Raw genomic sequence first — 10,326 nt, 5'->3', positions numbered from 1 at the left:
TTAGCTCGCTCTTGCTATCTTGCCACACGAGTTTTGCTTAGAAGCTTGACTCCACACTACACACACACCTCACAATCGGGGCCACGTGCAATGTCTCGCAACACTCAATAAGCAATGCTCGATAGGATAGATCGCAAAAGAAGAGGGGTTACAAGGGGTGAGGGGGCAAGTTATACCTAGTGAAAAGGTTAGGCGGTGTCAAGCACACGAACTTGCGATGGTGTCGACGATGGCGGTGTCGAAGTTGCGCCAGAATCCGGGTGCCGAAGGTGTCGCCGCGGTTGGTGTAGGCGCGGAAGCGGTTCTCACGGACCAAAGGCACTCCAAAACGGAAACCGGGCAAATTAAGTCAATGCCCGAAAAGTTGGGTCGAAACGAGCGGTCAAAAGTTGGGCTCCAAAAATCGTCAAAAATTGAGGGTAGACTATGTGGAGTATTTGGGGGATGCTGTTAAAATTTGGAGTCAAACGGGCTCCGAAAAGTTGTCAAAATTTGGGGCAAAAAGTGGAGTCAAAATCGGGCGAAATTTGGATCAAAAACGTCAAATCCAGTCAGGAGGCCGGTTTGACCGGATCCTGGGCCGGACATCCGGCGTGCGGCCCGGTTTGCCTCCGGTCCGAGGGATTTTCCCGGTTGGCGACCGGTTTGGCTCCGGTTTGGCGGAGGTGGTGGTGGAGGTGGCGCCCGGTTGGCGCCCGGTTGACCAGGCCCTGGACCGGCCTGCCCGGTTTATAGCCCGGTTGACCGGGTTCTGGCCCGGTTGGCGCCCGGTCTGGCGCCCGGTTGACCGGCCCTGGCGCCAGGCTGTCCGGTCACTGGCCCGGTTGGCGCCCGGTCGACCGGATTTCGCGGGGCACAGTTTTTCTCTCTCCTGTTCTTGAGCGAAATCAAGCCAAATCGACCAAAACGAAGGGAAATGATGGAATTGGGGGCTAAAAGTTGGGGAGATAGTAGATCAAGCACTCCAACACCAAATCCATGGACCAAAACCACTCAAAACGCAACCTAATCGCAGATCGGTCAAGAGGCAAATTAGAGCTATTTTTGGGGATTTTTGGGGAAAATTTTTAGAGACGAAATTGGATGGGTGGGGGGTCAAATCCGCGGAAACCAAAGGCTGCTGATACCATATGATGAGGTCTAAGACCCCGTTTGTGGCCCGATCTTGCGGTTGACCCGAAATCCAAAGGGAAAGAGACGGAGAGCGCGAAGAACACGATGAACACGAAGAACACGAGGAACTCACGCACGCACACCAACCCGATACAATCGATACTTACCCCCGTGGCTCGATGGACCACGCCAATAGAATCAACCCGGAAGAGACGCGCGGTAGAATTCCGAGGTGAGAGATCGGTGAGGGAGATGAATCAAGGAGTGGGAGAGAGAGTGGGTAGCACTAGAATCTCACACACCAAATCCATACATCCAACAAGGGTAACCTTGATACAAAGGGGATGAAACCCTAGGGAGACAAAGCTCATATCCATGTCTAAGCCTAAATCTTGTCTAAGGAGCTAAGGGGGTGACCTAGGTGCTTATATAGGCATACAAGGCAGCTTGGGTCGAACAGGTAAGTGGTGGACCGACTCGGGCCGTTCCGGTCGAGTCGAACCCGTGCAACCCGGTTTGGGATCCGGTCGGACCGGGCTCGTGACCGGGTGGTCCGGTCCTGGGTCCGGTCGACCGGGCGCCAACCGGGAACTTGCGAAGTTTCCGGTCGCCTTCCGGTACGAGGCGGGGAATCCGGTTGGGCGCCCGGTTGACCGGGCCTGGGACCGGATGACCCGGTTGTGGGTCCGGTCTGACCGGGTCCTGGACCGGCCAGGCTGGGCCTCTTCCTCCCGCCTCTTCTTCCTCTTCCTTCTTCTCTTCTTTCCTTGCACCATGGGAGTTCATTCTCTCTTGGTCCTTGTCGATGTCGGCACCTATAGACACAATGATGATAGGCATGAGGTAGCATACCATTCAAGTTGGTGTTGAGGTCGACCATAGAGCGGAAAGAGTTCACCTTGACATATATGGCGGGGTTTTGTGTTGTTGGTCCACTTGGGGGACTCCGTGGCCATGGTGTAGCGTCGACGATAGGCGGGGCTGCACTTGACGGTCTTGAGGTGGAGGTGTCCGAAAGCCACCCCGCATCAAGAAGGATCTTCAAATTGTTGCTGCCAATGAAACCTTGAGTCATAGTGGAGCAAGACTTTTTATCCCTTCAAGTCATGTCGTTTACTTTGCTTATTTTAACTTTGTGTTTTCTTTTTTCCATTAAAGTGCACATATGTGGATGGCACGGAACATGACAAAACATGAAGATGGGATAATCATTTGCAACACGACAACGACTAAATAATAAGAATAGTTGAGACTAGCTATCAATTTATCTAGACGGAGCATGACAAAATATGAAGGCACAATTAGATGTTTCCAAATTGGTCAAAGCCATAGAAAAAAGTGCTCTTGACATGCCGTTTGATAAGCCATTTGCACACTCATGTATGGGCACTTCTTACTTTTCCAACTTCTCTCCTGAGCACAACCAACCGATGGTTGGTTGTGCTAGGAGGGTGGTTGTACCATCAAAGTTCAAATTTTGAATTTGACACTTGTGTGTCTCTTAAAAGCTGATTTTTTTAGTAGGAGACGATTGACCCGTCGATAGCGAGATGCTCCTGGTGATTCGTCAATCTCTAAACCCAACCCGCCAGCCTAGTTTTTTGAAGGTACTCATAGATTTTTTTAGTAGGATGTATGCATGCGTTCGTGGGAATAATGGTTGCGCGTGTACCGAGAGGATCTACGTTTGTAGTGTGTTCCTAAAAAAAAAAAAGAGACCTTACCTCTTTGGAGGATGTATGGACAGCTTTATATTTATTGAGAATGTGATGCAAACTGAGTGAAAACGACTGGACAACAAAAAAGGTATATGACCTTTTGACGAGCACTCCTAAAAATACTTTACTCTCTTGGTTCCACAAGGCGATCCTAGAAAAAATGCAGTTAAATATGTAGAGCATGAAAATCAGGCAATTAAACTTATGGCGACGGTAACACATGATTATTCATAGTTCTCACAAATTATAAGTTGAGCATATTGTTCAAACTCTTGGTGAAGAAGACTATGTTGTATGCCAACATATGAGAGCAAAGCAGATTGCACAGTTAATATAAAAAGCGCCGATATTGTTTGGTTAATGTAATAAAATAAACAAAAAGAATTTCTCCTCGTTTAGAAATTTATAACATTTTAGTGAAAACATAAAAACCCCATGGAAATTTGTATGTTCCCAGACCAAGAGGCAAAGAACTAACGGCCCCAGCAGTCCAGCGCCTTGTGCTCCCTTTTCCCACCACTTCCACCTTCCTCCCCGGGCATATCATCCATGGCGGCCTCCTGCGACCTCCTCGACGTCGACCCGCCGGAGCTCCAGTTCCCCTGTAAGATCCTCGCTCCTCTACTACCTCGCCTTAGTTTCAGACCACTTCTCTCCCGATTTCCCCTGCTGACCCCTCTGCAATTTCTTGTCATGCACAGTCGAACTCGACAAGCAGATCTCCTGCCCCCTGAAGATGACCAACAAGACCGATAGAACCGTCGCCTTTAAGGTGATTCTCTTGTTAACTGTGGTGTTTAACCCTACAAAATCCTATCTCTTCTTGAGGGATTGTCTTATGTTTTTTTCTTGGTGACCCTGTGGTGCGTGCGGGTAGTAGGTTAAGACGACGAGCCCAAAGAAGTACTGCGTGCGCCCCAACAATGGTGTCGTGCTGCCGCGGTCCACCTGCGAAGTTGTAGGTAGCCTGTTGTGTTCACTGAACCAGCTAAACTGCTCAATTCAGGCTTTAAGAGTTTTTCTTCTCTCGATTATAATTGACATGTTTCAATATATTATCTGTGGACCAGTCACGATGCAAGCGCAGACTGTTGCACCTCCCGACTTGCAGTGCAAGGACAAATTCCTGGTACAGAGCGTGGTCGTCGGCGACGGCTTATCGGCCAAAGACGTCACCCCTCAAATGGTAATGGTGCTACTAGAGTGTAGTTTGATGTACTACTAGTTCACAGTTTTTTGTTTTTGTTTCATAATGAATTTGTGGCTTGGTGTTGGTTGCCCAGTTCTTGAAAGAAGAGGGCAACCTTGTTGAGGAGGTGAGGATGAAGGTCGCTTATGTGATGCCACACGAATCACAATCAGAGATCGCCGAGGAAAGCGATGGTCCACAGCGAATCTTGGTGCCTATGCAGCGAACTATGGATAATGGGGGGAGTGCTTCGGAGCTGTCGAGTGGCTCGCTCTCCTTGAGATCAGCTGAGCTGGGGACAGTAAGTCTACTGAATTGTAATGCTTGTCTATAAATGTGACTCTGTAACGAGATGATTGTGTATTTTCAGGAGGTGGGATCACCAACCGGACCAGTTGGAAAGACTGAAGAATTACTCATGCCTACAGGACGTGCTGCGGTATGTGCTATATAGGTTATTTGCTCTATAATTTTGTTGTTTGTATAATTTTTAACATGCTGGTTGTTTGCCTTTCTGATGTGGAACTATAGGAAACAAGAACATATGCAGGACCTGGTGCACGGTCCCTTGATGTGAGTCCATTTGTCTTCCAAATTTCAGTTCGAGAGTTTTTGTTTCATAGTTGTTATTTTTTTGTGGAATACGACAGCTACATCACAGGGCTAGTAAAATATTACTAGAGATGCTTATTTGACAGAAGAGAGATGTAGACAAAAGAATACATTTTGATCTTTCCAGATTCTACTCATTCATTGTTCTATAACCTGGGAAGCGTTATTGTCTAGGAATAATATTGAAATAATAGTAGGTTTTCTTGACCAACAATAATGCATATGGTTGATTTTTAGTTGCTTTATATTGGAACTGTATGACCAAGTGTACTTGTGATTTTTAACTGTGCAAACATTGCTACTAGCAAACACTTATTGTTGTCCATCCAGTTAATTTGCTTAACAGTTATTGGGACTGTTTGTTCTTAGATAGTCCAGGCCATCGTTCTCCTTCACAATAGAAATCATAGAACTGGCGTTCGTAACATGGACATCTTTTAAATTTTAGTTTGTTTTATTGTGTTCACTAAATGATTGTCCCAGCCTTCCAGGTTCCATGTTACTTGTTCAATAAAAAAATGGAATTTGTTTTGTCATTTCACTTGTAGAAGGTTTTTTTGCGGGTATTTTACTTGTAAGTTTTTTAGAGGAAATTGTAATTGTTATTTCTGAGCTGAATAACTACTTATCCATTTCTCTAATTTCAGCTGCGGGCTTTAATTGCAAAATTGACTGAGGAAAAGGATTCTGCACTTGAGCAAAATAAAAAGCTTCAATATGAGTTGGTGAGTATTAGTTCTGTATTGTATTAGGCTTGAAACTTCAAATTATGTGCTCTTTCCATGGGCTACCGTTAGCAGTTTAGTACTCAAAGCCGATATATTTAATAATGCGATATTTCCTTCCTCATAGTTAAAATACTAGGAAAAAATCCATATCTTCTCCGAAGTATTCCGGTTTGTCGCATAACCCAACTATCATGAAATAATTAAATATAGATGTCAGTACAGAACTTAAATGAATCAATCCATTTGAAGGGGCTCCAAGCTGCATATTTGTAGCAGTATATGCCATCAATTATTGCAGTTTGTTCATTATGCATTACTTTTATTAGATATTCATATATATCAACACAAAAAAATTCTGGCTGAAGTAGAATTTTCCCTAAAGAAGAAAATTTATTTCTTCTCTGAATGGAATGCTGCAGGGCTCTCCCTGCTCTTAGTAGATGAGAATTATTGCGTAGAAAGATCAAAGCTGGTGCATCTTGGTGATGTATCTTAGAGCATCTCCAGCCGCGTCCCCAAAGCGTCCCCCAAACCGCGCCGGATTGAGCGTTTGGGGGACGTCGCTCCCCAGCCGCGTCCCCCAAACGCCTCCCCCAAACATTTAAAATACTTTTTTTGACATTTTTATTTCAATTTCCACAAACTAATACATAATTGGGAACGAGGTTTACACGAAGACACAGTTTGGAACATGGTTTTCCACAAACTAATACATAGTTTGAACCATGGTGGACACAAATATAAAATTTTGCAAAGAAACTAAACCTAACTAGGCCGTGCATCGAAGGTTTCCTGTGTTCGCTGCTAAGAAAGAACACTCGAGGGCACACCCAGTCACCTAAACTGGAAAATCCAGCGGGAGGATGGTGCCCTTGTTGGTTCTACCGATGAGACGAACATCCAGAAACTTCCGTGCACGTGTTCGCTGCGAAGAAACAGCACTCAGTTGTCCTCCTTGTCGGTGCTGTCGCCGTGGTAGTCCCGGCGGCAGCGCGTCTCGTCGAAGACCTTGACGCTCATGTCCCTGTCGCTGAAGTAGGAGAACAGGAGGATGAAGCCGGCTTCGAGGTTGTGGTGCCGCGCGAACTTCTCCCAGCCGATGTTGAGGTACATCTTGCCGCGCTCGTCGTAGATCACGTCGACGATCCACCGGTAGTAGCCGCACGCAGCCTCCCGCAGATGCATCATGCTCGGGCGGTCATCGCCGGCGACGTAGTCGGCGAAGGAGTCTGGCAGCCTCTGGATGCCGCGCGGGTCGCCCTTGAGGACGAGGACGAACTCGAACATCACGTCCGGCTCCACGTCCATCTCCGACGATGAAGCCGACGGCGTGGGAGGCGACGGCGAGCATTCAACCTGCCGCGGCCATGACCACGACCACGACCACGGCCGCGAGGTCGGCCTCCGCCTCTACCAGACATAGCGTCGAGTCTTGTTGAGATGGTGGCGGCTAGGGTTTGGGAGAGAGGCGCTAGGGTTTGTGTGTGAGAGGGACGATGAGAGGCGGCCCTTTTATAGGCCGAAGGGAGGCGGAGGAGCGGTGGCGCTTAACGCCGGCACGCAGAGCTAGGCGCGACGGGACGCATCGGCTGCGGCTCGCGGGAAGCTGCACCGTCGCTGCGCGCCAATAACTTCCGTCGCGAGGTAGGCGACGGTTAGGTTAAAATTTATTGTGCCGCTGACGAGTCAGCCCCGCCACTCCCCGCCTCGCTTTTCGGTGTGTCCGGTGTCCCCGGTGCGTCCCCTGTGGGACGGGGACGGGCTCGGGGCGCCGGACACCGTATCGGGGCGCGCCGGACAAAAATGGGCTTTGGGGGACGCGGCTGGAACGGTTTTTTGGTCCGGCGCGCCCCAAATCCTTTTGGGGGACGCGGCTGGAGATGCTCTTAGTTGATTTCTGTAACCAGAATTAAAATTCTTTGCTAGCGGAGGGGACACAAATTTCTAGCTTCTCCACTTCAGTTTTATCTGAACAATCAAGATGCAAAGTTTAGGTTACAAATTTAGTCAAAGTCCTTAGGAGGAATTGATCTGCCAAATATTCATATCCGCGCCCCCATTGGTCCTTTTACGAACTCAATGTGAAATATTCGTCTCTTCAACATGCAGGAGCAGGTAAAACGTGAAGCTAGCAAGCAAGGAGGCTTCTCGCTGTTATTCGTACTGGTGGCTGGGCTGCTTAGTATCATTCTGGGCTATCTTGTAAAGAAATGAGGATTTCAGTTTCCAGTCTTGTCCAATGACATTACTACAGTAAATAAAAAGCAACACCTTGTGGTGTTCCAAGGTTACACGGAACAGATCAGACGGAGTTTTTTTTTTGTTCTTTTTGAAACTCCAGATCAAACAAAGCTTGTTGAAGTTTGCAAGTGAATCATCCAATTGATAGGACAAGTTGGCATCTAATTTGATCCATGATGTATTTTAACTAATATCATTAATACTATTGATTGTAGTCTGTGGTTGTATGAATTGTTGATTGTCAGTTTCAGTGTAACCATGTCGTTAATAACCAACAAGATATTGTCCGAATCCAAGTACATTTTCTCGAATTAGTTAGTTCCAAAAGGAAGCACCTTAGCTACAGGATTTTCGCTGATACATAAAGCATCGGTTAACTTGGAACATTTGTTTGAATAGTGAAATTCAGAAACTCAAACCAAGTATGTACAGCAGGAAAGAGTTGGTAAAATTTACAAGAATAGTGGATATGCAATCACCAGCTTGGCACACTACTAATACACTTGTTGGTTTACAGAATTAAATCACAAACAAACTAATCTCTAACAGATCTTAGGCTGTTCACTGAGATGATCTTAAACTGCTTCAAAGTTCATGCAATGGCACCTGAGCAGCATGGCTCTTGGCCTCCCCATTGATCTTTCCCAATCTTTTCGCTTAGGATAGTCACGACATCTTCTGTTTCCTGGGGAAGAGATAGATCAGCGGACAGAGAAAATGATGTGGAGACATGTTAAGTAATTTGATTGTTCTTTCTCAAGTGGAATCACAATAATAAGCCAAACTATCAACATTCCATAGAAAATTTCAAAGACTCCCTATTTCTAGCAAAAGCCACAAATTGCATATTGCTGTAAGCTTATGATGCTTAAGATTGCAAAACTAGCTTACAGACGAAGTTACAACACTCAATTTCTAGGAGGATGACTATCTCACTATGTACTACACTCACGATCTAACATTTGTTCTATAAGTGGAGTGAAAAAATAAATTGTGCATGAAACATAGGAGCCCACAATTTGCATGTAAGAACTCTTTATTTTATTTTATTGTTCGGAGTGGCATATTTACACTCTCAAACGAACATTTTGGAAGGCAAATCTTTTTGTAAAGTGAAATATCAAAATATATAAATGAAAGGTAAAAAAAATGAAGATTCAACATAGGAGATAGATCACTGGCAAATAAGATAAGCTGTTAAGGCCTAAGGGGTGGAGTGGATATAAAGCTCTTAAAAACAACTTATTAACCAACAAAGAGCTTCTTGACAACATAGCCAACAAAGAGGAATGGCACAGTAGCAGTAAAACATAAATAAGTCACTACAATTGCATTTCTGTTTGTACAAGTCCACATGATCATGCTGTTCCATGAATTCATCAAACTTAATGCTCAGTACAATACCTAAGAACAGGGTCACCATAAACCACGAACAAACTGACGATTCTATATAATTTTGGTGTGCACCCTTTGCAACCAATAAGAAACTAACTATCCATGCTAGTCGTTAATCCAAAATTAGAACCTTAACATGTATTGCACTATCGTACCTCCAGCGAATATCCGTTGCAAATCCTTCACACCAACACACGAACCATCGCATCAACGCACATACCTGCAGCCGAGGAATACACAGACAACAATTACAATGGAACCGCAAACAGAAAATTAATGAAACCACAGCAAAAGCCTTCCAATGGCGCTACCTTGACGAGTACCCCCGGTCCGGCTGCCTCTCCTTCTTCCTCGATGTAGCAGCAAGCAAGGCGCGCTCGCGCTCCTTCTCCTTGGCCTCCCTCTTCCTCCTCTCCTCTCTAAGCTCCTCGATGCTCTTCTTCCCTCCACTCCTCTTCTCCCCGCTGCCTTCAGCGTAATCTCTCCGATCCTTAGACGAGGAAGCCAAGGGCTTGGACGCGTACCAGGGCGCCGCAACGCCCTTCCCGGCGAGGCCGTAACCCAGCCTGTACTTCTCATCGTCGGGCCCCGCCGTCCTGGTCTCCTCCTCCTTCTTCCGCTTCTTAGGGTTGGGCTTGGAGTCGGCCGCAGGCTCCCGCTCCCGAGCTGCGCCCCTCCCGCCGCTAGCGGAGGCAAGCGCGGCGAAGTCGGCGGCGGGGCCGGAGAAGAGGTTGATGTGGTCGCCGTCGGAGGCGACGGGTAGTGGATCCGCGGGCCGGGCGGCGGGGGGCGGGGGCGGGGCGGGCCGGACGGAGGGCGGGGGTGGAGACGGGGCGCGGGGTGGGGAGGGCGAGTTCGCCTGGAGGCCGCGGTTGCGGCGGAGCGCGACGAGGCGGGAGTGGGACTCGCGGCGGCGGGTGGCCTCGCGCTGGAGCTGGTCCTGGCGGGCGGCCTCGGCCTCGTCGACGCGGACCTTCTCCTGGTTGTCGAACCTGTAGACGTTCCAGCGCTTCTGCGGCAGGATGTTCAGCCCGCCGTGCCCGCCCATCGCCGCCTACCGGAGCGGGTTCCTCGCCGGCTGCCGATGCGCTCGGGTGGGGTGTTCCGGCGACCGGAAAAGATTGGGGATTTCTGCCGGTTCTCTACGGATTTTGCTTTGCGCCCGTGCCGGTGGAGAGAGAGGAGAAGATGGGCCATGTATGGGCTATTTGTCACTATACTGGGCCACATTTGTTGCCAGATTCGATATGTGAGGCCCAACAGCCCGACGGGCCGACCTGGGGGTTCAAGGCTGTGACGTCACCCGCTCTCTTCCTTCCGCCCCGCTTTC

The 10,326-nt window shown here is 47.9% G+C and overlaps 2 protein-coding genes across 3 annotated transcripts; one reads left to right on the top strand and one right to left on the bottom strand.

Moving 5' to 3' along the window:
* Window positions 1–3,307: 3,307 nt before the first annotated feature.
* On the top strand, window positions 3,308–7,832 carry LOC124705851 (vesicle-associated protein 1-2-like). The gene is made up of 9 exons (XM_047237545.1): window positions 3,308–3,435; window positions 3,533–3,603; window positions 3,712–3,793; window positions 3,902–4,017; window positions 4,115–4,321; window positions 4,391–4,459; window positions 4,552–4,593; window positions 5,280–5,357; window positions 7,470–7,832. Exons 1-9 carry the CDS (start codon window positions 3,381–3,383, stop codon window positions 7,572–7,574), a joined length of 825 nt encoding a protein of 274 aa, XP_047093501.1. The 5' UTR covers window positions 3,308–3,380; the 3' UTR covers window positions 7,575–7,832.
* Window positions 7,833–7,976: 144 nt separating this feature from the next.
* On the bottom strand, window positions 7,977–10,320 carry LOC124705852 (serine/arginine repetitive matrix protein 1). Of its 2 annotated transcripts, none has more exons than XM_047237547.1 (3): window positions 9,308–10,320; window positions 9,152–9,216; window positions 7,977–8,279 (listed from the first exon to the last, which is right to left on the bottom strand). In XM_047237547.1, the coding sequence occupies exons 1-2, from the start codon at window positions 10,042–10,044 to the stop codon at window positions 9,204–9,206; spliced, it is 750 nt and encodes a 249-aa protein (XP_047093503.1). In that variant the 5' UTR covers window positions 10,045–10,320; the 3' UTR covers window positions 7,977–8,279; window positions 9,152–9,203. The 2 variants fall into 2 exon arrangements, with proteins under 2 accessions (XP_047093503.1, XP_047093502.1); XM_047237546.1 differs by having other exon boundaries at window positions 7,977–8,286; window positions 9,308–10,317.
* Window positions 10,321–10,326: the final 6 nt, after the last annotated feature.

Source organism: Lolium rigidum, chromosome 4 (assembly GCF_022539505.1).
Source record: "Lolium rigidum isolate FL_2022 chromosome 4, APGP_CSIRO_Lrig_0.1, whole genome shotgun sequence".
NCBI classification, from domain to species: domain Eukaryota; kingdom Viridiplantae; phylum Streptophyta; class Magnoliopsida; order Poales; family Poaceae; genus Lolium; species Lolium rigidum.
Note: the sequence above shows the minus strand (reverse complement) of the source record. Positions and strands in the feature narration are given on the sequence as shown.